We start from the raw sequence: 27859 nt of genomic DNA, 5'->3' as shown, positions 1-27859 counted from the left end.
CCCATTGAATGAGGAAAATGAATAGCTCACCGAATGGGTCGACAAGCATAAAAATTATTTAATCCATTCACTGTGGCTGTGTAATACTCAGGAATGGTAGTTATGTTGGCAGGTACCCACATCCAAGAGATTTGTACTTTATAGATCTAGTAGTATGTTATCCAGAGTCAATAACACAGACACTTCAGTGGCCACATCAGCATCAGTAGCATGTATTTTGTGCCAGCAAATTGATCTAAAATTTGACTGTAAATGAGTTGTCCAGAATAAATGCAGAACTAGAGTACCAAAAACCTCCAGCGGAGAAGCATAATTATGTATGTCTGTCTTTAGGAAATAATTAACTAGAAGAGGGTGAGCTTCTGTGACTGCACTGTCCAAGTTGCCTTTTCCACTTTGTATCAAACCCAACAAACTGGCACATGTCTGTCCAAATCGTGGCTTTGAAAGAAGAATGAAATGAATTTACTTGAATCTGTGATAAACCGTAGGTTGTAGTTTGATGTTATAAGTTGTGCTGCCCTCTCTCCACCAGGGGGCGTTCCCCGCCAGGCTGAAGAAGGTGTTGATTGTGGGGGCCCCTGTTTGGTTTCGAGTGCCCTACAATCTGCTTAGCCTGCTGCTCAAAGAGAAACTTCGGGAGAGGGTAAATGGAGGAGCTTATTCTTCATTTTCTAATACTCACTCAATGTTTATGTTGACACTGTATTTAAAGATTTGAAAAATTCTGTCTTGGTTATTTGGAATGCTTTACGATGAATGAGGAGATGATTCTGTGTCTTTGATTGTTGCAAGTGATCATTCGATTAGAGGATTCAAGCTTAACCACTAATCCATCCTGCTGTCTCATATGTCCCCGGGATGTTCATGCTTGAATCACTTCTGTCGATCACCCTACCACATTAGTGCCCCTGAAGAATTTCATTAGTATGGATTTCTGTAGAAACTGAGTCACCTGATTTTTATTTATTTATTTTTTTTCCTGTAAATAATTTCAGGAGAATGCATGCGATCAAGAATGAACAAACAAACTAACACTGTTTGACATAAGAATGGAAAAACAAAAGAAATATTGAGCTGGCAGTGACTCACATGTTGAACACAAGCAGATGCTTGAGAAAAAAGATGCCTTTACTGGGTTCTGTTTAACTGTCTCTTCTAACTCCAGGTTCAGATGGTGAAAATGGCCGAGCTGCGGCAGCACCTACCCAGAGACTGCCTCCCCCAACACCTCGGTGGGCTGCTGCCTCTGGACGCATACAGCTGGAATCAGCAGCTACTGGCGGGTCAGAACGGCCGAGTAGACCCAGTGGACGAGCTGGTGGGAATCCCATTGGAAGATGCTTCCATTCATGTCCCCGGACCGGAGTCCATGCGCCCGCAGGAGCTGCTGACATACCTCGGCAGGCTTCAGCGCTCAGGAATCCATCAAGAGTATGAGGAGCTCCGCAAAGAACCGCCGCCCGGAACCTTTCACTGTGCACAGTGAGTTTACAGCAGCAGACATTTGCTAACTTGTGCTAACATTTGGATCCCTGTATTTTCATTGCAAAAGCAGGATTTGAAACAAGGAATTATTTATTATTATTATTATTATTATTATTATTATTATTATTATTATTATTATTATTATTGGTGACCTAAGTTCACATGACTTGCAGAAGCAGGCAAAATTAGATGATGGATTAAAATTATAGTGGGCAGAAATGATTCTAACAAGGGACATCAGGTTAACTATCTGTAGATTAGCATTGGTATTGTTTGGTGGCATTGGTTAGCATTGTTGGTAAATTTTGGTATTATTTTTCTACAGAACAGCCTACAATCAGGAGAAGAATCGCTATGGAGATGTGTTGTGCCTTGATCAAACAAGAGTTCGTTTGAAAGCCAGAAGGAATGAGGTTGGTGCTTTTTCATTCATGGTCATTCTCCACATTTCGAAAGGCTGCCACACTGCCGGTATTCTGCTGTGCAAGCTGGTCGGTATTTTTTCCAGCCTGAGAGAGTGTAACCAGATTATTTTCATTCTGTTGTATTTGCTCCTGTAAAAGAATTTAATCAGCTTGATGTGGACGAATAAGCTACACAATCTTATTCAAGTCATAGCATGATTCCCCTTTTAGTGTGTTTTTGACTTGACATCAAGAGTTACTGCCATCTTTGTAACAAAACTTTACTGTTGTCACAGAGGTCAGACTACATCAATGCAAGCTTCATGGACGGCTACAAACAGAGGAATGCATATATTGGTACTCAAGGTACGACAGTGGTCACATGTTTAGTCAGTGCTCTCTGGATATCTAAATATTAATTTGTGTTTATAGTGGATACATGTGTGGTTAAGCGGATATTTTTACCCAGTAAATATTTAATTTGTAAATTGACATATCTCAATATGATTTAACCAAAAAACTGTTAAGTAGTAGTGGACCAAACACCAAACCTTGTGGTACACCAATGTTAACTTAAGAGCATTCAGAGATCATTTGTGAATATAGCTGAACATAAACCATGAGCGTGGGACCATAAATGCCAGTGTGTCAGGCAGCATGTTGGTTTGGTGGTTTTGTGACATTGTGAACTAATTTTCTGAAGATATCTTGAGACACTTTCTCAAATTGACAGAATAAGTTGGTGAACATATAACAATTTATACTGAAGTCAATCTTAAACAATTGTTACTTTTTTGCCAGAGATGCCAAAAAGTAATGTTTGTCTTTATTAGTGTTTGGTAAAGTTGTAGCTCATTTCACTGTTGTTTCATGCAAGCAAATGAAAACGTTTAATTGCACTGATCACTGATCATCACTGACTCTGGCTGAACTATGTAGGACCACTGGAAAAGACCTATGGTGACTTCTGGAGAATGGTCTGGGAACAAAATGTGCTTGTTATCGTCATGACAACCAGGTAGATTGAGTTCACTTTAAAAGTATTTCAGATTTGATTGAGTTTTTAAGGCAAGTCAGAATTAGACCCTTGATTCAAATTAATGAAGTTTGTCTGTTTGCTGCAGGACAGACGAGGGTAGTCGGAGGAAGTGTGGACAGTATTGGCCTCTGGAGGAAGGGGGGCAGGAGGTCTATGGCCATATGGCAGTGGTTAACCAAAGGGTTGACCACCACACCCACTACAACCACACCACCCTCGAACTGCACAACACTGAGGTACAGCCCAGATGTCCTCCTCCACCTCAAATGCACAGTGGGAGAAGTTAGCCCAAGAGGTTTTCTTCCAGAAAACTCTTTGTAATGCATGTTTAATGTTGTGAATAGGTCTTTTTTTCCCCAAACCATGATGTTTTCCTAAACCTAACCATGTAAAAAAGTGGCTTGTCACAGAATGCAAACCCCTGTCTCCTGGGTGAAAGCCCTAAAACTCTCTCACCCACCATGCTGGCTTCCCTGACTTTCTGCCTCAATGCTATGTGGATTTCTGGCAGAAAGCTCCATGGTCTTTCTAGCAGAAAATCTCGTGACAGAAAGCCCTGAATGCTAACTTCTCCTATGTGCTTCCTGGACTTTCCTGGAACTATTTCTTGGCCAAGTGGTGTGACCTAACAGTGTCTTGTCACCACCATGAAGTTTCAAGGAAACCAGCAGAGACTCCAGGAAGTCGCTGCTTCAGGCCAGAAAAATAAATCCAGCCCAGAAAGTTTAGATTACTGTTTGTGTAGTGATATAACAACTGACTTTCAATTTAGAGGTGTCTCTCAGTGGGATTTTCAACTGCACAGAGCCAGGCTACCTGTTCCACATTGTTTCCTCTCTTTCCTCTCTTTAAGCTAAGATGAGCTAAACGCCTGCTGTCTCCAGCGTACAGCTGACAGTCATATTGATCTTATCAAAATGTCACACTGTTTTTTTTTTTAGCGGTCCAATCAGGCTATGTATCAGAGGCAGAATGCAACTTTCAAAGTTACAAGTAATGTACAGTAAACTTGTAATTAAAAATATCTTTTATCCATTCAGACATGTGAACAGAGACAAGTGAGTCATTTCCAGTACCTCAGCTGGCCTGACTATGGCGTTCCCACCTCAGCAGTGACGCTCATTGACTTCCTGGGAGCTGTGAAGAGACAGCAAAGGAAAATGGTGAAGGCTATGGGACCTCAGTGGACAGGCCATCCCCTGGGCCCCCCAGTGGTGGTCCACTGCAGTGCAGGAATTGGGAGAACAGGTGAGATCCTGAGATTGTATTTTTCTAAAGGCTTTACGCTTGATTATTGACACCTCATGTCAGAGTGTTTTCAGACAAAATAATTATTTTGTACAACTCACATATTTGAAGTATGGAAAAAATGTTCAACACACAGATTCAAAGTTATTATGAGTATATTACAAGCTTCAATGGTTGGGTAGCATGGCTATCAAAGAGCGGAAGAGACTTTAAAGCTTTAGACCAAATTTAAGCACAAAAGATTAACACGTGTGCTTCTTGTCAATAATCCCTTCTTTAAAAGTGTCAATGTTAACAAGCCCTGTTGTTGGCAGGTACCTTCTGTGCCCTGGACATCTGTCTGTCCCAGCTACAGGACGTAGGCTCACTAAATGTATGCCAGACGGTGCGACGCATGAGAACACAGAGGGCCTTCAGCATTCAGACCCCAGACCAGTACTACTTCTGCTACAATGCCATTTTGGAGCACGCTCAAAGGCAGGGCCTGCTCCCAGCCAATCAGTGAGCTTCAGCCCTGACTTCCTAAACCAGTTTCTGCAGTCAGTCTGTTAACCCCAAGCCGTGTTGTGTGACCAATTAGTGAGCCCAGGAAAGTTAACTTCCTCACAGAAGCTGTCTTTTGAAACTAGGCCATCGTTCATTTGCAAGGTAGACTGAGACAAGACAGTGACAGGAAAAGGCTTGAGTGTCGACATTACAGTGTTTCAATGTGACAATATTCTCGCCACCAACAATGTGACATGTTGTTTCTAGCTGAACACATCTCAAAGTATGTGGCAGCGTGAACAAACTGCTCTTGTGTTGTGCAGTTTTGTGGTCTGTGGTCAGGTGCATTGGGTGAAGTGAGGGAGATGGTGTTCATTAACCTCTTGTTTATTTATCTGCCACTTTAAAGCAATGGTTTAGGGGACCTTAGAGGAGTAGTTCACCCCAAATTAATAATTCTGCCCTGATACACTCATCCCATATCAGTTAGAATTCCACTAAAGTTTGAAAGACTTTCAATCGAATTTCAGGTAAATTCTCCCTAAATGCTAAAGTCATAGTCATAACTACTGTACATAGATAATATCTCAGTCAGTGCATGAAGAAAGCACTAAACTTAATTTTGAAAGAGCTATGATGGAACTACAGTGGTTAAATTTTATGCTCTTTGGACACAAAATGTATTTATTGGAGTTTCAAATGACTTGAGCGAGTTACAAGCTGTTGACACAATTTTAATTTTGGGGTGAAATGATTCTTGAGTGCACAATTTTTATTCCAAACAGAGAGCTTCATCTCCCATGCCATGCAACAAGAATAGGCTTTGCTAAGATTATTTTAAGGTAAACTTTTACACCTCCTGTGTACAGGAAATATTGCAATCATTGTAGTACATTTTTAGCATGTGGTATGTGTCACATAGATGGTACGAGCTAGTTCTGCATCGTCTCAGGAGTGTCATACTGAGCACAGGGAGGTGAAACTGCTCGACTTGTTGCCACGAAACAAGTTAGTCAAAACATTTTTCGCTTGCAGATGAGTTTCATCCAGGACGATGATCAGGTTGCAAACTCCCATCTGTCACCACTCATCAAACCGAAGTCTGTGCGATCGCCCTTTTAGTTTTAGCTTTGTTTGTCCGTCTGTATCCACTGAAACCCAGACCTTCTCTCTCTCCCTCTCTCTCCTAAATGTTGAGATTTACTGACTCGCAGTGCAGACGGCGACCAGCATCCGGCCGCCTTTGCTCACTAGCTGTGCCATCGTGCTTTAGTGATTGTGAGAATGTATTGCTGAGCGCCCATGCACACATTTAGAGCAGTCCTACACCATCAAAGCGTACATCTGTGGAAGTCATCGGTTAAGACCTCATGAGTAGTGCAATACTTTTTTTTTCTTCTTACACAAATCATTTGTTAGCACTTTTAAATAACTATTCCCAATGTGCTCTGAGATTAGTCAGCATGGCGATATGATGGGATGACAAGTAAAACTTAATTCTGTAGGTCTACATGTGATGCTGGGATAACTTGATTGTTAATGTTAAATTTAGTAATGCTTAAATATAAAACATTTAGTGACATTTTGGACTTACTGTAAACATCTGCATAGAGCTTTATTGGGACAAATCAAGAGGATTTTACGGGGAAACCAGAAGTTAATTACAGAATAATTGAATAAGCATGCACAAATCTGTGCCTACACCCTATAAAGTCCTTCTTGGGCACTCCAGAGTCAGTCAGAGGTTTTGTCTGAAGTATATTTTCATTATTATTGTTGTTCATTTGAGTTCAACAGACTGTGGCTGTAATCAGTGCTTTTCATCTGGTCCCGGTATCTTGCCATCATTATTATTATTATTATTATTATTGTAGAGTACATGTACAAAAACTGAGTGTCTGTGTCATACGTTGCATTATGTTGTTGCTGGATGGAAAAAAAAGTGTTCTTTACTACAGAATTCATATTGAATTTGCTTGTAGTGAAGCATTTTTTAAGTCTGCCATCCTCATGCACTCTGATTTTAGAATTATGTTTCCTTTCAATGATGGACGCAAAATGACCCTATTTTATTTTTCTATTGTATTCAACAGCTGTTTTCATACGATTACCCAGGATATACAGTTATCTACATTAATTTTATATTTGTTTTATTATAACCTATTACTTTATCATTCGTATGACTATTGAATCAAGCTATACTGTATTAAATACAAACTGTCAACATACACGTTTGTAAAGGTGTGTTTTATGGCAAACTCAGCTGATTTAGAGATTTTGTTTGACTCTCTTGTATACTATCATACATTTATTAAATCTAATTCAGACTACTTTTTGGCAAGGCGTGAAAAGGATGTTTAAACCTGCTTGAACCTGAATCTAACATCACAAAAACAAAATCGAGATGAGGAATTCGCCAATCAGGTCTTATGTGTTTTAATTAGTAACTGGCAACAGGTCAGATGGCAAAGTGTGTAATGTATAAGACAACAGGATTAAATCGTCCTGCAGTGTCCCTCAACGTAGCGTTTTAGTCACTTTTCATTTGTTTTGGTTCACTCTCACTGCTCTCAACCTCATTTACGGTTCTAATAAAGCCACCATACGCCACCTGCCCGGAGCCAAATGGTGGACAGATAAAGCAAGTGAGCTTGTGAACATCGAGAGCTTTTAGCTGCCAGAGAGCCACATATTTCCCTCAAGGGGCAGTGGAAAACAAAACAGACTTAAAGGGAGAGTGAATATTGGACTTACTGTTTGACAAGCGATTAGAAACAGGAGTGCAAATGAATGTTAATGTTGCTCTGTGGCTGCTCGCCATGCACAGCTGGCAACAGTCTTCAAAGACGCCTTCACAACTTTATGAAGTGATAACATGTTGAGTTTACAGCATGTTTCAGTGCCCCTAAGAACAAACTCACTCAATGCAGGTTAATGAGTGGAGAAATACAATATGCTTCCATACAAATTAATCTGAAAAGTGTGACATACTGTATGTCATATGCTGTTACAAGCCTATTAAAAGATTGTCACTCTTGGTCTCAGTAATCCATGTCACACAGGCTCTGCATTGCACGGGTGAGACAATAGATCTCAACACATCCTACACTGAATCTAAACTACACCAGAATCAACTCTGATTACAAGGCTAGATAATGATTACAAGTCATTTCAGCTGACAGCTGAAGGTCTAAAGCGTCGTTTTCCTCCTAAAATACAGAGCTGGTGGTTGCAGTACGCCTCCCAAACTGTTGCATACACTCAACAATGCACAGTAAATTTCACTCGACTGTGGGGTTTACCGCCACACCAGAGTGAGCGGCGTAAGCAACTGCATTGAAAAGGGAATACCCACAAAATTATGTGTACTGACAGTATGTTCAAACACTGCGAGCGTGAAGCATGCTGGGAGCTGAAATCAGCAGAGTGTGGACATTTCAACAAAGCTTATTTTTGGGTGTGGTATGATGTCCTCAGGGCAAATTATTGCTCTCTATAACGCGGCAGTAAAGCGCACAGAGAGCAGGATTCTTCCATTTAATATTGATCTCATCTTACCATGAAGCTGAGTCAATGTTTTATTGGCTAATAGACAACGTAACAACAGCAACATTTATGTATGAAATTGCTAAAACTCTTTCATGATTTTAATCCAGTTGAGGCTACCATCGAACCTTGGTAGACAGTGGCCCACTTGTCTCAGGAACTCCTTTAAAAAGGATCATGTATTGATCGTTATATGACATGCCAGTATTTGTGTTTTACTCGGGTCGCTGCATCACTTGCCCTAAATACTACACAGGACGATATGGTCATAAAACAAGTAATAACAAGAACAGTTCATTCGAGATCCCAGTCCTCAAATCATCCTCTTCACAGCATCAAACGAAGATGCTGAAACCGAGAAAGCAAACTAACCAGACCATCACATCCCTGACAAAACACCTGGTCGCATTTCGAAAACCAGATCAGGAATGTCCCAAAGGACCACAACGGTGACCTGCAGATCCCCCAGATCCCAACCTGATCGAGAATCCGTGGGATGCGCCTGAATCAGCCAAATCCACCCTCCCACCTGGAGGCCCCACCTTCAACGCACAGGACCAAAAGGACCAAAAACCCAAACGCCGACGACCAGGCAGCACAAAGGGGACCAACAAAATGTCACACAGGTGGTTTTAATGTTGTGGCTGATCAATGCAGCGTGTGAATAATTCACCAGCTAATCAAAAAGTACAAATTCTTACACTTCAGCTGTGGTGCTACTTACGTGAAACTGACAGGGAGAGATTTTTGCTGCTGCTGCTTTGAATACCATCCAGTTTCATTATATTAGAGAGAAGGCAGACGTCTCCACGGCAGACACCTCCGAAACTCACACCAAAACAGTCTTTTTGGATAAATAGCTCCACACACAAGAGGGGAAAACATTTCTTTTTGATTTAGGGGTGAACTGTCCCTTTCATTCAGTTGCGTTATGCTTGTAATATCTTATTTTTTTTTAAAAAAAGCCTCATCAATAATAGCCTGTGAATTCCTCAGCTTGAGAAACTGTAATCGCAAACATCAAAATGAATCCTAAAATGAATTAAGGGGACAGTTGAACAGCATTCATTAAAAACAAGCAAGAACACTTTACTTATATAGATGTTTTTACTGATAATCCAAATGAATGTTTCCAATTTGTCTTAAGTTGATGAAATTTATTCAGCATATAGGAAGTGAGAAAAGCAGAAGTCGACAACTAACAACCAAGCTTTTAATTAAAGAGAACAGGCACAATATTGAGTTATTTGATGAGCGCTTTGATGAAACCATTAGCAGTAACTGTTTAACTGTTCCAGGAGATGAGGAGCAATACTCACTCAGGGGTTTCACATTTTCATCTTTGTTGGCAATAATTAGCACAAATACAGTGCTTCATTTGTCTGTACATTTGCTGAACTTGTAATTTACTCCAACGGTGCGTTTATATCTCTAAGATCTTTTACATACAGGCAGTGCAGTCATAACACAATGTGAAAAACACTTTGACACAAGTTTTTTAAATAAATAAGAAAAGATAATGTCACTAAAAATATAAATTGTTTCCCCTCTGAAGACCAAAAGAGGGCCCGTTTCATGGTATCCTAAACATCTTATCGGATTATATCTGACCGATTATCAGTTTAATGACACACTTGGTCCAAAAAGGTGATCTGAACTACTTTATATTGAGAGGTTTAATTAAAACCGATGCATCTTACTTTATTTGTCGATCACACCCACGAGAAAATCTAAATCTGTCGAGTACGTGGTGACCAAAACGTAGTGAAGTGGGAGCATTTAAGTACAAAACCTTAAGTAAAACGTGATCTACTCAATTACTTCCCACCGGTTTTTCTCTCTACTGTCCAACTTCTGGGTTTAGATCAAATGGAGACCCTGCTGCTGTGTCACTGCTGCTTCCTGGGTTTTAGCGGGTGATATTCAAAATAAAATGACGCGTAGTGTAGTATGCGCCAATGCCAGCGGAGGGGGGCGTCTCCAACTATTCTGTTACAAACACGAATCCGGAGTAAGGAGTCTTTTTCCTGGGTAGGTAACAGCTGGTTAAACTATATAATATTAACAGCATTTACTGATTTGACAAGTGAACGGTGTTTATTTCGAATCGGAGAGCGTTTAGTGGTCAGTCGCGCCTTTTGTTGCGTTCAAATGAATTGCAGAGGAGGTGTTTTTTTTAATGGTCGTAAACGGCTACAGAATAGCCAGAAACATAAACGTGGTGGATGGCCAATAAAATTAAAAAAAACAAGCAGGTCGTTATTTGGTCGGCTTAGTAAACAGTCCTGCCCCCCGGGGGGGTATGTGGTGATAATCTGAGGCATCCCGCTGTCTGGAAGTCGAAACATTTTGTCTGCAGCGTTGTGTGAGCATGTAACGCTAATGGATCTGGAGGGGGAGGGAGTTGTTGTGGTGAGACAGGTTAGACATTTTACTCCCGACTATTGAAGTAAACAAAGAATATGATTTGTTAAGAGCTCAGTCGTCCTCTCTGCAGGCAGGGGAATAATGGGGCGACTCGGATGCGTTTCTTTCTCTTCTTCGGGAGCGGGGAGAATGGCGTGGTTCCGCCGAGCCGATGTTTCCATAAAGCCGTAGTTCCCGTTTCGTTTGACTTTGGCATTGTTTAGTAAGGGCAACTGGATTAGCTCTTGCCGCTTTGAAAATAAAAACAAGATGCAGCGTTTAGGCGCCCGGGCCCTCTACTTCACCGTACCCCATCGGCGTCCGTGCAAAGCGCAAATTTCCACATGATGCATTTTAGTGTCGTGGACCTTTTGTTTGGAGAGTGCAGCCTTGCAAATAACCCACGTCGACCGACGCTGAGAGCTCGAGCTAAGGTGATCCTCCTCCTCCTCCTCACCGTGTAGTGAGTGTGGAGGGGATCTCCACCAACCCGCTCTGCGTTGTCTTGCATGCTTTTGCGCAAAACTTAGGGGGGGCACTTGTTAAGCTGTCGAAAACACTCTTAATACTGCGCGTTTGGAAACACTTCAGCCAGGCATGTTGTCGATGAAATGCTGCTGTATAGGGATTATCTTTTGTAAAGAGCAACGCAATTATGTGGGGTGGCGGGGGGGTGGGAGCCAGTCGGGGAAGTGGAGTACGTGAGTACGTGAGTGTGTGTGTGTGTGTGTGTGTGTGAGCTGCAGCCTACGGTCGCTGCTGAATCCTCCACCCGGGCTGGAAGAAGGAATCCCGGGCTGGTGTAGCAGCTCCGCCTGTCGTGGGCGATGGTTTATTTTGGAAGTTCCACCTTTTTGGGATTTGCGATGACGGCTGCATGCAATGATTGGCTGAAGTGTACACAAAGAGGAGGGACACGAGCGCGAAGGCAGACTCCCTCCTACGGAGTCACGTGTCTGCAAACTCCCGGAAGTGGATAGTTGTGTCGATAGACCTCAATACATTCGATAAGAGGCTCGAAATTTAAATCTGTCCTGTGGTAATTCGCCGTAGTTGGTGTAAGTGAAGTCACTGTTGGATATTATTGTACTGGTTTAGAAAGGTGCTTTGTTGAGTACTGAAGTCAGTGAAATCGCTGTCTATTTGCACAAGTGTGCACCGGTGTGTAATATATCAGAATCAGAATTCCTTTATTAATCCCCGGAGGGAAATTCTTGGAAATTCTGGATTACCAACCAAAAGTAAAGTCAGCAAATGCCCCCCTCCCCCAAAAGATCCCAGATGCTCAAAGTGTCCATTAATTTCTGTTAAACAGAATCCATGAAAATAACGCGGTTAAAGCACAGTGCATTCTTATGCAACCTTGTGACACGTGTCTTGCAGACAAACCCTGTGTCAAAATAGTTTAAATGCCTGCATTAGTTCATGTTGTACAGAATGCATTTTCCTAAATGAAACTGTTTCATTGAATTACCACAGGATGGCTGACACACAGAAAAGGTGCTCTCTGTAGTGTACTTTGGGAGAACAGTAAAAAGGGTCGTGTATACACAACATAACAAAAAAAGAAATGCAGCTGTGGCTATGGTTTTGCACGTGGACGCTATTTGTCTTCTGAATGAACAGATAAACACATACATTTTAAAATAATGTATATGTGTCTTAACAGTCTCTGTTTTAACGAAGATTTCTGATACTTCGCTATAGGAATAAAATTGACTTGACTTAACGGAAAACTAATAATAGTCTGATGATTCACTGTCAGGGGAAAGATTTTTTGCATTTTAGCAGCACACAATGACAGCAGTGATTATCCATTACTGTTGTTAATACATGGACAGTGTGTGTTTGTGTGCATGGGGTGCGGAGGCACTAAGTGCATTTATTTAAAGTCAAAATTTGATATCGTTAACTATACATATAACCCAACCTTTGTTATTATCACAGAAAAACAAGAGCGTTCAGTATTGCCCACTACACATAATCCATTTTTTAAATATAACTATTACAGAATTACAAAAAGACTCAGGAATTTGTTTCAGTTGTGAAGGAGTCTTGCAGGAACTGTGCAGGTGTTGTGCAGGATGAACAGTCCTGCTCCTGAATGTACAAAGACGAACGTCAGTTCTTAAAAGGTCCAGAGGAGATACACCTGAAGTATAATTTGAAGATATGACACATTTACAATGCTAGGGGTCTGAAACCACAATCATACAGTTACATAAAATATGTAGTTACACTGTCAACACATACCGTAATATAAGCGGGACTCTACTCGCTGCTGGCTTTGTCGCGCTTCAAGTCAAAATGGGCGTGCTTGGTTGCTGTGCGATGAAGCTTTGATTGACAGTTTAGCTTCACAACCGGAGGGCGTCGCCCCGCCCTTCTGTGGACCCTTCGAACGATGTGACCAATAGTGCATGTCGGGGGCGGGACTGTCTTTGAAGACCACGCCCCTCTACAGCTAACCGAACGGAGATTGTTTTCCTCTCTCGGGGAGATTTTCACTTTGCAGTCCACAGCTTGATTTGTTTATTTTAAATCACAAGCCACTTGTTCAGTTGCTTTTAGCATATACGTGTCTTGGGTAGCCCTCCCAGCCAGAGGTTTAGCGGTTAACTCACAAATAAGGGATTATCAAAGCATCACAGGGATCTTCAGCTTGCTATTGAAGAGAGTGGTGAGTTCAGCTGAATTCATTCAGCAAGCTAACATAGCTAGCTGTGTGCTTGCCGTTAGTAGACGTTTTAAGTAAACCACACGGTGAATCTACGTTTCTCTGCTAGTCACTCACTCGCAATTAAAGCCAACTGGGGTGTTCTAATAAATCGATAGCTAATGCTTGCTTCAGAAAACCTGTTTCAGCAACAGCGAACCAGACCGCTAATGGTTAGCTGCATGTGCTTCCCCGCTAGTCCCGGACGGGGCTCGGTGTCGGGCTACTCATGTTGTTTACATTAGCTAGCAGCTAACTGGCAGCTCTTCGCCCCTGACGACAAAACGGGTTCTCGGTGTAGTTGATAGGAAAAAACGCCTTCGTATACTCTATCGATGGGTAGGTAGTTAGATGGCTAACGAGTCAGCTATTTTTCTTGCTTACCTGCCTGAAATGGAGTATCATTTGCGGCACTCCTGCGCCACGCTCTAAATGGCGGGCGTGGGGAAAGCGTCGAGCTGTAACTCGAGGTCGGTGCTTGTTTGCCAGGCCATAAAGGGGATGGTGAATCGTTGTTGTAGGCTAACGGCTGTAGCAGCCACTACTACTTGGGCATAACCGTATTTGCCCCGACTTGGCTATAACGTTACCACAGCAAGTGAAGTTTAGTTATCTATAAATACAGCCTCGCTTTCTTGAATTTTGTCGGTGGGCAGCTCGGTGTAGCTGCACCGTCGGAGCACCGAGCGTTAGGGGCACTTCAGTTTCAGAGTCATTGTGTCACTTTTGCTCGATATTCGGGTTTTGAAAGAACATTTATTCGCCCGCTTTCGAGTTCCGTGCTTTGCATTCTGTTGACGCCAGTCATTCAGACGCTCAGGAGTTGTTGCTGTCTTGGGGAAGTTGTGAATGGCAGACTGACTCCCACGTTCCCGCAGCACCTGTTTGTTGCATCGGTGACGTAGGCTGTCAGTATTTCATTGGCTGGTACCGAGAATGCATGTTGTACATTCAGTACATGCAACATTCAGGTTCAGCATTTAAGACGTTTCGCATTATCGCATTAGCTCTCTTTGTTGATAGTAAGGGATGGTTTTGTGGGGAAAATGTCGCTTTTTCTTGTCCTTGCATGCAGCATTGTTCAGTACACACTCTTTCGGTTGTGTATAAATCCTAAAATGCGCGTAGGATATTCACAAGGGATTTAAGTTCAAAATAGTTGGGACCCAACTTTAGGCAAAACACGGTCTTAAATGTGTGAAACTGTTCTATGTGATCAGGGGGTGAAATGTATGAAATCCAAAATCCTTGCCAACAAACTGGGGTAGTACATATAAAGAACCAAAGTTGTACATTGTCGTTTCAGAGTGTTCTGCCATTTTCACACAATACATTTCTGTGGCGTAGTTGCTGCTCTGTTGTTGTGTGTTGTGTGTGCAGCAGGTTGGGGCTTGACATTTGGGGCTGATGAGCAGAGTCTCTTGTGTACACAGTTCTGGGTTTAGGTGCCGTTCGAGAGGCCCCGAATGTCAGAAAGTTCACTCGGAACTGTGAGTGAGAGATTTGAAGTCAGTCTGAAATGATGAGAAATCAAATCACAATACAAACATTTGACCCCTATAAACCCCAGGCGCCTCTGTGCCGCTAACAGCATCCGATGTTTCCTTGGCTATGTGATCAGAGAATGTGTAATTGTTTTCTTCCTATGCCAAAGAACAGAAGTAGCTAGCTGCCTGGCAGTGTGTGTATCCATAAATTCACAGTAGGCATAAAAGAAACGGTTGCCATGTGTTCTTTGGCAAATCACCGAATGAAATCAAGAGGTTCTGACAACTTGACAAAGATCTGCCAGTGTAAAATAAGGTCCATGTGCTCCCCAGGTCTCTCAGCTCTTACGAGTATGAGTTCATAATGAAGCGGCGACTGGAGGATCAGGAAACAGTTTTTGCGTCCCAGCAGCGACGCCTCGCTGGCAACGCAGAGGCTTTCCAGCATCGTGTCCTGGCCCCTGCTCCAGCCCCAGCTGTGTACGAGGCCGTGCCTGACAACATGCAGCCCACAGCAGGTGTCCAGTACTCCGTCCCCCAGGGATACCAGGTATACTCACTGCTTGTCCACTTGAAATTAGTTTTAAGCTTGCTGTGTTTTTAAGTCCAAAGTAGGTCAGACACAGTAGTTCTAGGTCACTTGTCGCTCATAAGTCAGGCTGTCAGTTGGTGGTACCTGTCAAACACAGAGGATCAGTTTTATCTTTCTGTAGCCATCTATATGTCTCACAAGAGAAATTGCTGCTTGATCAATTTATGTGGTAGCTGAAATGATGCTTACACGTATGACAAGATCATCACGGTGTCGGGCGTCAAATTTCTTTCTACTAGAGTCTTTTTTTATTTTCCGTAATTGTCTCTGCTTTTCCAGGTTCCCACCGTGGCCCAGAACAGTGGCGGGCATGGGCACACCCCGAGCCCAGCCGTCCATGGCGGGTCCCACCACCACAGTCCGGCGGTCCAGTCCCATGGGCCCTCCGTGATGTCAGGGCACAGCCATACAGCTGCTCCTCAAGCCTCTGCACAGGGCCAGCAGCAGTTCCAGAGGCTCAAGGTTGGTCTGCCTCTTTTATTTTGACAGGATCCTGCACTTGTCACATCTTTTGTGAGAAGTGCAAATGTCAAGGAGCCTTTATGGCATAACACTTAGCGAAAATTAAAGTACAGGCGTTATTAAAAGTTTTAGGAAGATTTGGGAATTTTTGAGTGTTTTGTTGCTAGTCCTTTTAGCACATTTTCTGATTCATTCAATAGCTAGTTCACAGTAGCCATTAAAATGTTAGATATTGCCCTTTAATCTTGGTTGTGTCTTGACTTGGAGCTGATAAAAGGAAGTATTTAAGTAAATGTATGCTGTAGTAGAGAACTTTTAATTAACCTTTTAAGACCCAAGTTAAATTTTGGTGTTTTATCTGTTTCTAAAAGCAATGGTGGGTATTTATGCCAAAGTTATTTTTGCCATAAGATTGTGTACTGTTTAATATGGGAATCAGGGCACTGCTGCCAAGAAGAAAAACAGATCGGCAAATTGAGGAAACTGATTTCACTCTTCTCTATCCCTAAGGTGGAAGATGCTTTGTCCTACTTGGACCAAGTGAAATTGCAGTTTGGCAACCAGCCTCAGGTCTACAATGACTTTCTGGATATAATGAAAGAGTTCAAGTCTCAAAGGTGAGACCACTGTTTGATTTTACTGAAAAATACTGTTAGTAATTAGAATACAGAACCAAAGTCAGCCAACTTTGTAGCTCAGAATGTGCATTCTATGAGTGCTTGTTCTTTCAGTCATATATAGGACGTCAGTGGTACAAATATCTTCCACAATGCTGTACTAATTATATTGATTAATTGTTGCTATTATAATGCTTCAGTATTGTAACATGAAAAGCTGTTTTTCCACAGTATTCACACAGTAATGAAAGAGCCTGCTCTGTGCCTACTTTTGATGCAAACTGCAGAAAAGATTGACAGGATGGCAGTGGGAAGGATTTAACTTCATTCTGTCTGTTTTTTGATTTCCCAGTATTGACACCCCTGGGGTCATCAGCAGAGTGTCACAGCTCTTCAAAGGTCACCCTGACCTCATCATGGGCTTCAACACCTTCCTGCCACCTGGATACAAGATCGAGGTCCAAACCAACGACCTGGTCAACGTGACTACCCCCGGGCAGATCCACCACATCACCCCACATGGCATTTCAGTCCAAAACATCCCCATAACAGGTGCAACTACCCAACATCCAGCCCAGCTCCCGCCCGCCTCAACCACCACCGCCTCGCCCCTGCTAACGCAGCCCACCCCTGCCAAGATGAGCAAGGTGAGTGATGCAGAGTGTGAAGTGACTCATGGAGCAGACAGGCACAATCAAAAATACAATGTTTATCTCATGTCCAGAGTCTGGTTTAAGTTTTTGTTTTAAAGGTTCTGTTTTGTGATGCAGAGCCTGGTTAAAATCTTCAGTGTTGTGGTCTTTTCCAGCCTCTGCAGCCACAGGCATTGACACCGGGAAGTCAGAGCAATCCGTCCATCCCTGCATACACTTCTCCTCGTTCCCCGCCAATGCAGATCCACCAGCCACTCAGCGGGACCCCCACTGGGCCACCCATTCAGAACAACCAGCCTGTGGAGTTCAACCACGCCATCAACTATGTCAACAAGATCAAGAACCGCTTCCAGGGCCAGCCCGACATCTACAAAGCCTTCCTGGAGATCCTCCACACGTACCAGGTGAGTGGTCGCGGCAGAATCCTTAGTGAATAAACTACACGTGTAGCTTGAAAAGGTCTAATTCTTCTGTTGCTAATGTGAAATGTTGAAATTCAGTTGCGGTTGCTTTTTGACTGGCCTTCAGCAGTGTGAGATTGTCCAAACTGTCCAAACTACCTTGGTTCTAATACAGTGTAGCCTCTCATATAGCTCACGCTTTCAGCAGTGACTTGACAGTAAACTTGTGTTCATTTATTACAGAAGGAGCAGCGTAATGCAAAGGAGGCTGGTGGGAACTACACGCCGGCTCTGACGGAGCAGGAGGTGTACGCTCAGGTGGCGAGACTCTTCAAGAATCAAGAGGACCTGCTTTCAGAGTTTGGGCAGTTTCTCCCTGACGCCAACAGTTCAGTGGTGAGCAGAGTCCTGATATTCAGTAGACCCTGTTCACGTTGATATGGATGTAATTCAAGTATGACATAATCGAGTTACTTGTGTTTCTTAATGAGTCTTGTTTAAATACTGTGTATTTATTTTATAATGTAATTGGGTATATTTTCAGTGCTTTAGAGGCCAGCAGTGCAGTATCACCAGTTAAATAGTCCACATTAAGCCTTGTTTTCAACAACAGTCACACTCGATATGCGGTTCTGAATATCCAGAGTTTGAAGAGATCGTGTTCATGAACCCTTGTCTTAATCAGTGCTGTATATTCTCCATAGCTGTTAAGTAAAACGACAGCTGAAAAGGCAGAATCTGTACGGAACGACCACGGCGGCACTGCCAAAAAGCTGCAGCTCAACAATAAACAGAGGCCCAATCAGAACGGCTGTCAGATCCGTCGTCATCCAACTCCCGGCGCCACGCCCCCTGTCAAGGTACATGTGTGCACCTGTTTCTTTTTTGTTTCTTTGTTCCATGTCTGCCATTGCCCGATTGTTCCTTTAATTCATTGTACCCGTGTCTTCTCATTGCTGTTTCGGTAATGCTACAGAAGAAGCCCAAGTTATTGAATTTGAAAGATTCCTCTGTGGCAGAGGCCAGCAAGCATGGGGTTGGGACAGAATCTCTGTTCTTTGAGAAGGTGAGTTTTTAGTACGCTGGGTTTTATCTTTTTTGTTTGTATGAGAAACAGTTATTCAATGACAGGATGAGAGTGCAGGCTATGATGGAAGAGAGCAAGTCACTGAGTTATGGATACAGAATTTTAAATCAATGCAAACCAGAGATTCAAGTTAATTATAGGTATTTAGGTATTAATTACTAGACATTATTTTATCAGATGTGTTCCTCTGAAGACAGAAAACCCGCTGATTATAATAATATATCAGTCAAAATATTGAATGTGTATTGAAATAGTGAAATATGTAATACTTGTGTCAGGTTAATGTGACTTAAGATATTTACATCAAGGTCATGAATGCTGAAGTGTTTTGGTTATTTTATGTACCTCAGCTCAGCTCTGTCACATGTGTCTGACGAGTGCTGTTACGTCTATTTCTTACCAAAGGTGCGCAAAGCCTTGCGAAGCGCAGAAGCCTACGACAACTTCCTGCGGTGTCTGGTCATCTTTAATCAGGAGGTGATTTCCAGGGCTGAACTCGTGCAGCTGGTGCTGCCCTTTTTAGGGTGAGTAGTGGTCGTCAAATGTTTTTTTTTTGTTTGTTTTTCATCATGCATTGTATATATCATATGTATTTCACTTTATTATGTTCTACAGAAAATTCCCTGAGCTGTTCAACTGGTTTAAAAATTTCCTGGGATATCGAGAAATGTCCCACATCGAAACGTACCCTAAGGAACGGGCCACCGAGGGCATCGCCATGGAGATTGATTATGCTTCCTGTAAGAGGCTAGGCTCCAGTTACAGAGCGTTGCCCAAAAGCTACCAGCAGCCCAAGTGTACCGGCAGAACTCCGCTTTGTAAAGAGGTAAGAGATGGGAAACGTTTTTCACTAAGTTCTTCAAGTACCAGTCAGTGTCTTATGATATTTAATGACATTATTTACATCCATATGACTGTGTTTGTTTCTGTCCAGGTCTTAAACGACACCTGGGTCTCCTTCCCCTCCTGGTCTGAGGACTCCACGTTTGTCAGCTCCAAGAAAACTCAGTACGAGGAGCATATCTACAGATGTGAGGATGAACGCTTTGAGGTGAGCAGGAATGTTAAACATTTTCGCCTTGTCAGGGGTGATATCCCAGGATGAGAAACAGTTTTATTCCAGTACATAGAAGTTTTCCTCTTCATTCCTGCTCGTCTTTGCAGACATGCCCAGCAGTGCACATTAAAACCGCTTTTTTTCTCGCCCTAGTTGGATGTGGTACTGGAGACCAACCTCGCAGCTATCAGAGTCCTGGAGACAGTACAGCGAAAGTTGTCCCGCATGTCTGCGGAGGAGCAGGCCAAGTTCCGCTTGGACAACACACTGGGTGGCTCCTCGGAGGTTGTGCACCGCAAAGCCATCCAGAGGATATATGGAGACAAGGCGCCCGACATCATCGATGGCCTGAAGAAAAACCCTGCCGTTTCTGTCCCCATTGTGTTAAAGAGGTGCCAAACCAGCTCCTGAATGGAGTTATCCTCTCATATGTTTTTTTTTCCTTTTTAATTAGTCAATCTGCGTATTTAGAAATAGAAGTTGTTTTTTTAGGAGTTTTATCTTTAACTTGGGGGATTCAAGTTTGATCAAGTAGTTTTCATGGCATGTCGAAGAACCACTAAGGTGCACATAAGCTTCAATATAAGTATGAATTCACAAGCTCTCTGTTGACATAGTGCAGTAAATGTGTGTACAACAGCTTCTTTTCTGCCCAGGCTGAGGTTATGAACCACCATTTATAAACCCTCTAATCCACACAGGGGGAGGAAAAGCCAATATGATGTCAAAGTGGTGGATTTAAAAAAAATGGCTCCTGAGATTTAATATGTGCTTTAATATGTGACTGCATTCTCCACTTCTGTGAAAGGATTTGAAAAGAAGTCGGTATTCTATTTCAGTATTCTTACCTGAATCGCGTTGCAGCAGATGGTTGTCTCTTGGTGTGATGATGCCAAGTAACAAAAGTGACACCGAAATGCTGACACCTCCACTGAGTGTGAAAGTTGCAGATTTCAGGCTGCATTATCATTCAGAGGTGTGTGTGTGTGTGTGTGTGTGGAAATTACTTGACTTTGTCTCGTTTTCTAACCAGGTTAAAGACCAAGGAGGAAGAGTGGCGGGAAGCTCAGCGAGGCTTCAACAAGATCTGGAGGGAGCAGAACGAGAAGTATTACCTCAAGTCTCTCGACCATCAAGGCATCAACTTCAAACAGAATGACACCAAAGTGCTTCGATCCAAGTCCCTGTTGAACGAAATCGAAAGCATTTATGATGAGGTACAATTCTTTCTTCTGTACTTTAGAAGAAAATATGGGCTCAAATTTGATGTAAAACCTGAACATACCAAAATGCTATGGTTCGCTTTTTGTTAGCATTATGTTTCCTTTGAACAAAAACTACTTTAGAAAACAGGAGACTGTAGACCCATAACCTCCACTTCTGACAGGTTGACATTGAATTGTTTTTGCTCTGCAGCGCCAGGAGCAGGCGTCTGAGGAGAACGCCACTCCACCCACAGGCCCCCACCTGACGCTGGCGTACGAGGACAGCCAGATCCTGGAGGACGCAGCGGCGCTCATCATCCACCATGTCAAGCGACAGACCAGCATTCAGAAGGAGGACAAATACAAGATCAAACAGATCATCTACCACTTCATCCCCGACATGCTGTTCGCCCAGCGGGGCGAGCTTTCTGACGTGGAGGAGGAGGAGGAGGAAGAGGAGATGGATCTGGAGGAAGGCGCTTCCAAAAAGCACAACGGCGTCCCGGGCAGCGGGAGTCCCTCTAAGTCCAAGCTGCTGTTCAGCAACACGGCGGCGCAAAAGCTGCGCAGCTGTGACGACGCCTACAACCTCTTCTACGTCAACAACAACTGGTACATCTTCCTGCGACTGCACCAGACGTTGTGCTCGCGTCTGCTGCGGCTTTACGGCCAGGCGGAGCGACAGATCGAAGAAGAGGTCAGAGAACGAGACTGGGAGAGGGAAGTCCTTGGACTAAAGAAGGAGAAGAACGACAATCCAGCCATCCAGCTGAGACTGAAGGAGCCCAGTGAGTAACAACAGACGGACCTGCAGAGCCTCTCTCTGTTTTAGTTGAGCCATACTGTGTCGTGTTTGTTCCTCGTTCCTCTTGTTCCACTTTTGGGCCACATTCCTGCTCTGCGACACATAATTCACATTCCTATTTTTTATAGGCAGAATCAGAGTATTTTAAAAATGTTTGTAAGCATATTGCAAACAATGGACATTGCAAAGGAAGTGCACTAGCAGTTTTTAACTTGGAAAAAAAACTTACATTTTATTTGTCAGTATATTTTTACATACACCAAAATTCTTCTCTGCATTTAACCCATCACTGATTGAACACACACACACATGCAACATGCAGTGAAACACACAGCAGCAGTGGGCTGCCATGTTAGGTTAGGTGCCTTGCTCAAGGGCACATCAGCCATTGTTAATGGGGTAAATAAACCAAAACTGGCAAAAAAAAAACAGTTCCCATTGGTCCTTGAAACCCATCGAGGCCTTGAAAGGTTTTGAAAATAGACATAAATAGACAAGGCTCAATGAAAGTGTTGATTTTTGTGCAAGACTAGAAAATGCCTTTTTGTCCTCTGGAATTTGAGGAACCTGGCATGGAAAGCCCTTGAAAAGTGCAGAAAACTGAAAGTGCACCAAGCACAAAAGCTTACTGTATGTTGAAACAGGGAATCACTGAGATTTGGAAAATTTAGCTGCTGCCAGAATGAGCTGATCCAAACATCCGTCTGATGTTTGATCATATTTTCTCCCTGCAGTGGACATTGAGGTGGAAGATTACTACTCAGCCTTCTTGGAGATGGTTAAGAATTTGCTGGATGGAAACATGGAGGCATCTCAGTACGAGGACTCGCTGAGGGAAATGTTCACCATTCACGCTTACATCGCCTTCACAATGGACAAGCTCATCCAAAGCATCGTCCGGCAGGTGAGCATCCTGTTTGTTCTCTCACCCCCAGTTCTGTGGCGGTCACACCAAGTCTCCGTTAGTACACTCGAAGTAACACAACACAGAGCCGTGTTCCACCTTAACACAGTTCGCTCTGTCCATCCAGCTCCAGCACATCGTGAGCGATGAGATCTGTGTCCAAGTAACAGACCTCTACCTCTCAGAGAGCTCTAACGGCGCCAGCGGAGGAACCATGTCCACCCAGTCTTCACGCAGCTCTGCAGAAGCCATCTACCAGCGGAAAGCCGAACAGCTCATGTCTGACGAGAACTGCTTCAAGGTAAATACGCGAAGCTCTCGCAGCTCTTTGGTAAACTGAGAGAGATGGTGCCGGTGGATTATGAAAATAGGTTCAGTCAAAGTTCATTTAAGGGGAAATACTTAAAATAACAAATTTTCCACAAGGCTGCATGGGGTGGTCGCTGCAATTAATCCAGATATGGAAGATTGTTTGCTACAGAGAGGAACATCCCACCCATACCAATTTCTCATATTGTTTTTATTTGATTTCTGTTCCCAGTTGTGGCTGAAATTGATAAATCTTGCTTCTCCACTCTGTAACATATAATGAGTGAAACACAAGCAGTGCTGTGCATAGCAGAGAAAGCTGTGGTAACCAGTGTCAGACAGATACATTTACAAATCAGCCTGGTAATGTGCTGTCTGAGCCTCAATTATAAAAAACATGTTGTAATTATTTCAATTTATATTCGCTCACATTTAACTCTGCCAGAGTGTGAGGCAGCTCAGGACCACCTGCCACCAGCTGTTGAATTTCCCCTTTGACCTTTCATTTTACATTTGATAGCCTGCTCAGCTCACATAAATTTTGTGAACTAAAGAAATCAAAGCTCTGATTTTGAAAATGATGACTTGCAGTGACAGTTTAAAAAAAAGCTGCTATCACGGAATGGAAAAAAGCGAAGTTTTGCAAGATACAGCTTACATAAATTAAATGTTAACATCTTTTTTATTATTGCAGTTGTTTATGTTTATCAAACAAAGCCAAAGAGCTGTTTAATCATGAGGGAAAATCGGCAGATGATGAAGATGGCAGCTACCTGTTTTCACCCTCGGAGCCCACAGGACATCTGATTGTTTTATATCTCTAACACACTGACTGAATTTCACACTCTGTATGTGTCCGTCACGTCCTCAGGTGATGTTTTTGAGGAACAGGGGCCAGGTGCAGCTCACAGTGGAGCTGCTCGACACAGAGGAGGAGAACTCAGACGAGCCCATGGAGGCCGAGGTAAGAAACTCATAAACCCACTTATTAAGGTTCGGCTTGTAAGCAAAGAGTTTGGATAAATGCAAGAAAATAACTTTGTAATTTACAATAAGCCCAAAACAAACCATTTTCAAACATTTTTTACGAGTCAGTGAGAATTCTTAAATCAAATAGAGCCTCTGCGATGGTTGGCAACTGACAAAATTATTTGGCTACTTATTCATATTAAGATCTGTGAGTATTTTCTCATATTGTGTTGGAGAATCCACAGCGAATACTGCAAATAAAAGATGTCATTGTTTTTACATTTTGTCTAGTAAGACGGTCCACTTTTCCAGCTGGAGTGGAAATACTAGTAAGGACCTATTGCCAACCTTTTGGTAATACTGGAGTTAGAAGTAATGTTTCTAATCTGTTAAATTTGCTTTTGTACTTGGTTTTTTTGTTTTGTCTGCAGCGTTGGTCTGATTATGTTGGACGCTACTTAAACCCAGATTCCACCACACCTGAGCTGAGGGAGCATCTTGCTCAGAAGCCAGTTTTTCTTCCCAGGTGAGTGGTTATAGGTTGTGAGTGTAGGTTTATTTCTTTCTACTCAGAAGGAAACATTCTGGTGTTGATGTGAAAGATGTTTTTATTAGAGGATCTTGTTCAGTGAGCTGTCTGACACGTCTCTTCCTACGAAAGTCAAATGCAGTTGTTTGACTAAATTAAGTCTCATAGATGTACTCTGACGTGTTCCTGCTCAGTAGCCACTCTCATCACGTTCATCTTTGCTCTTGTAACCAGGAATCTGAGACGGATCAGGAAGTACCAGAAGGGCCGAGAGCAGCTGGACAAAGAGGCCTGTGAGGGTGGCAAGAAATCTCTGGAAAAGGAGAAAATGGAGTGCATGTTCAAACTCAACTCGTACAAGATGGTTTATGTCTTTAAGTCTGAGGATTACATGTACCGCCGCACTGCCCTGCTGCGAGCTCATCAGGTATTTGCTGTGTTTTCCTGCTACTATTATCTGGCACCTCACTGTCCTCCAGATGACTTCCTCAGTAACTATACTGAAAGGATTTCTTCTTTGTTGCATGTGTGAGGATGTTACGTCTCTTGAGTGTGCAAATTGGTTGTTAGTTGACTTTTGTTAAAACGTATTTATCGCTGTCCAGTATCCTCAGCTCAAAATGCATTTAGCCAAGAGGCTGGAACAGCACCAAAAATGTGTATGAAAACAAAGTTATTTATACATTCACAACATATAATCTTCTATCATACTGATCAAGTTACATCAACGTTATGTAAAAGTAATTTTAAAAGTTTGAAACATGCTGTAAACCCTATCAAAAGTAAGTCTGAGTGTAAGCAGTTCAGCAGATTGGTCCTCAGCTCCTTGTCAGGTGTTAAATCTGTTTCACAGTGGTTCAGCAGAACATTTTCTTAGCAAAATATTGTCTTGTCAAAATATTTGCATTTGCTTTTTTAGGCAAAGGTTAAGTTACAGATCGCTCTGCCAATTTAAACCTTCAGTTTGAAGAATTAAAGAATGATTGCAGTCAGTTAATATTTGACTTTCTGGGGAAGCCATTTATTTGATCTTTTGCTGAACGTTAGTTGAGAAAATTGAAAACGCTGTCATGTCCTTCCAGTGAATATGAAGCTGAAGCCAGCAGCTGGTTAGCTTAGCTTAGCTTAGCATAAAGACTGACAACATGTTGAGCTCTGTCCACCTCAAACACACAGATAAGGGAGTGACATCAATCTTTTGATCTAATTATTGACAAACAACGTGATTTTACTGTTCCATAATCTCAAACTATTCCTTTAAGTTCAGTGCAAACCAGGTCTGCAGGGCTAAAACCTTTACAGAGGGGTGTTTATCAGTTGAATGTTGGGACTTTTAGATACCAGCGAGGGGAGCTCTAATGCAGAAAAGCTGCTCAGTCAATCAGCTGGCCTTGATGGTTCCATATACTCAGTTTAGCTCAGGTTTCAGTGTTCTTTCATGCATTAACCATCTCTAGTCACGGAAGAGTCGAATCCTTAGCGCTGTGTTGTGTTTAGTAGTATTTTAACAGCTTAATGACAGGAGCATCTGTGTTATTTTTCCTTTAGTCGCACGAGAGGGTGAGTACACGGCTGCACAAGCGCTTCCAGGCCTGGGTGGATGCGTGGGTCAAGGAGCACGTCACCCGCGACATGAATGGCGAGACCAACAAGTGGCTAATGGGCGAAGGGCGTGACGGCCTATTACCCTGCACCACCACCCGCCAGCCAGAGGTCCTTCACTTCATGAACATCAACAAGTACAGAGTGAAATACGGCCCGCCCAACAAGGCGCCATAGCTGAGGGGAAATGGAAGCAAGAGACTGATGTCTGGGGGTGACTGGTCAAAAGTCAAACAGGTCAGGAGTAGAGGTAGGGACGGGGCTTATTAATGTGTTTTTAAGGCCGACATGGGAGCACAATTAAGCTAGCTACCGTGTATGTTGCACCCGGGGCGGCAGGATTACTGATTTTACCAGCGTTTTTAGCTGGGCCCATTTTTTCACAGGGCCTCCGGTGCCAAAACTTAGGAATCGTCACGATCCAGTTGCAGACCTGAGCTCTTACCAGCACTCGGAGCCAATTCTCATACTTCCCTGAGCCTTTTCGACAGGGCTTAGCGACTTAAATGGTGAACCTATGAGAGAGAGAGAGAGAGAGAGAGAAAGTGGTGCTTTTTGTACTTTATCAAGTGAGCTTCGGTTTAGCTTTTAATTGGCCATTTTGTCTGAAGCCATCACGGTTAGAGCTCCATCTAAATCAATCGCACAGGGACTTCTTTATGATAGTGTTATTCTACAGTATCCATGGAGAACAATACGGTGGACAAGTGCACTTATTTAGGAAGAGGAAAATGATGTTTCGAAAGTTTTGTTTCCCAGATTGAAGGTTTGGAAGGAGCACAAAAACGTCTGAGAGATCTGGTTCAGACATTCCTGCGTTAAGGCCAAATCACATTCATGTACCTTTCACTAGGCGGAATGAGGGTTACATTTCCTTTTCCAAAACACACGGCAGCATTATTAGAAACTGTGCCTGAGCCCCAAACAGTATTGTCGGGTTAACATTAAAAAGCACTCATGCATTTATGTAAAAGCAAAAAAAAAAAAAAAAAATTAGCCTCACAACACTGTTTGGTCTCAGACTGTAAAATTGTATAGCTTGTGAATGTCAGATACTGGCATGTATTCCAGTGTATGTGTTGTGTATATATATTATATATAGTTCTATTAACACAACTGATCCTCGCCGCCCTAGTCAAGTCAACCTTTTTAAACTGCCCTCCGCCAATACACCAGCTTGTACACACAGACACACAAACACACACGCGCGTCTCGTTCTGGGAGGACTGTCCACATGCCGCTCGAGTTGTAAATACACTGTATATAGTCTCAGACTTTTTATGACAGATCTGTGTTGTTGTGCTAGTCATACTGTCCAAGCTTACTGTGGACTTTAGTGATAAATGGCTAAAGTTAGTATGTATATGAAAAAGACAAATGCAAGACCATTTATTACAGTTTTTACCAAAGGGAGTTGATTACAAAAATAGCTGTTTTCCCCCCTTTGTGTGTTCCTTTATGTCTTTTCTTTTTAATTTCTGTAGTAAAAACGTGGAAAAAAGTAGAAATGTATCCAGGTCTTTCACTTTTTATATATGAAAAATAACTTTTTTTTTCTTCTGAATGTGACATTGGTTGGTTAAAAACATCACTGCCCCCTTTTGACAGCCGACACCGTCCGTGGTGATGGTGGGACTCATTTCAAAGTTCAGTCTTCGGATGAATGAACGGTCTCACCTTGTGATGCACGCCTCCCTCCCTGGATAGATTTCTGCTGCAAACATCACACCCCCACACACCATATTTTTGATAATGGAAGAAGTCACACGAGCATGTCTTTAGTCCCTTTATTTAGACATTATTTAAAGTAATAATAAAAACGACATTTGTAGCCTACAGAGACCTTT

At 42.7% G+C, this 27859-nt stretch overlaps 2 protein-coding genes and 1 long non-coding RNA gene across 11 annotated transcripts in view; 2 read left to right on the top strand and 1 right to left on the bottom strand.

Moving 5' to 3' along the window:
- The window catches only part of ptpn9a (protein tyrosine phosphatase non-receptor type 9a), a 22365-nt gene extending 15472 nt beyond the window's left edge, over positions 1-6893 (top strand). Inside the window, exons 6-13 of the mRNA XM_046395220.1 lie at positions 536-646; positions 1169-1485; positions 1814-1901; positions 2189-2258; positions 2832-2910; positions 3017-3167; positions 3972-4179; positions 4494-6893. Coding sequence (XP_046251176.1) covers positions 536-646; positions 1169-1485; positions 1814-1901; positions 2189-2258; positions 2832-2910; positions 3017-3167; positions 3972-4179; positions 4494-4684 — 1215 coding nt within the window. The 3' untranslated portion in view covers positions 4685-6893. The remainder of the gene's footprint in view (positions 1-535; positions 647-1168; positions 1486-1813; positions 1902-2188; positions 2259-2831; positions 2911-3016; positions 3168-3971; positions 4180-4493) is intronic.
- Positions 1343-11757, bottom strand: LOC124062450. The gene is made up of 3 exons (XR_006843927.1): positions 11369-11757; positions 4008-4068; positions 1343-1476 (listed from the first exon to the last, which is right to left on the bottom strand). It is a non-coding gene; the product is annotated as an uncharacterized LOC124062450 (long non-coding RNA).
- sin3aa (SIN3 transcription regulator family member Aa) lies at positions 10148-27859 on the top strand. 9 transcript variants are annotated; one of them, XR_006843924.1, is made up of 21 exons: positions 10148-10242; positions 15154-15370; positions 15692-15874; positions 16385-16491; positions 16844-17138; positions 17300-17548; positions 17789-17941; positions 18250-18405; positions 18522-18611; positions 19038-19156; positions 19248-19683; positions 19843-20081; positions 20723-20906; positions 21106-21682; positions 22434-22603; positions 22731-22904; positions 23784-23876; positions 24313-24407; positions 24645-24837; positions 25959-26249; positions 27621-27859. XR_006843924.1 is itself a non-coding variant. In XM_046395217.1 (21 exons), exons 2-21 carry the CDS (start codon positions 15185-15187, stop codon positions 26187-26189), a joined length of 3822 nt encoding a protein of 1273 aa, XP_046251173.1. In that variant the 5' UTR covers positions 10148-10242; positions 15154-15184; the 3' UTR covers positions 26190-27859. The 9 variants fall into 9 exon arrangements, 6 of the variants coding, with proteins under 6 accessions (XP_046251173.1, XP_046251171.1, XP_046251170.1 ...); XR_006843923.1 differs by having other exon boundaries at positions 25959-26262; XM_046395217.1 differs by having other exon boundaries at positions 19248-19458; positions 19567-19683; positions 25959-27859.

The sequence above is a fragment of the Scatophagus argus genome, chromosome 7, assembly GCF_020382885.2.
Source record: "Scatophagus argus isolate fScaArg1 chromosome 7, fScaArg1.pri, whole genome shotgun sequence".
NCBI lineage: Eukaryota > Metazoa > Chordata > Actinopteri > Scatophagidae > Scatophagus > Scatophagus argus.
This window is presented reverse-complemented; position numbering and strand designations above follow the sequence as displayed.

Bases quoted from the DNA above. Each gene is read 5' to 3' on its own strand.
- sin3aa (XM_046395216.1), top strand. From the start codon at position 13,766: ATGGCGGGCGTGGGGAAAGCGTCGAGCTGTAACTCGAG. The intron at 13,804-15,153 runs GTCGGTGCTTGT...TGTGCTCCCCAG, and splicing joins GCGTCGAGCTGTAACTCGAG to GTCTCTCAGCTCTTACGAGT. The intron at 18,612-19,037 runs GTGAGTTTTTAG...TTCTTACCAAAG, and splicing joins AATCTCTGTTCTTTGAGAAG to GTGCGCAAAGCCTTGCGAAG.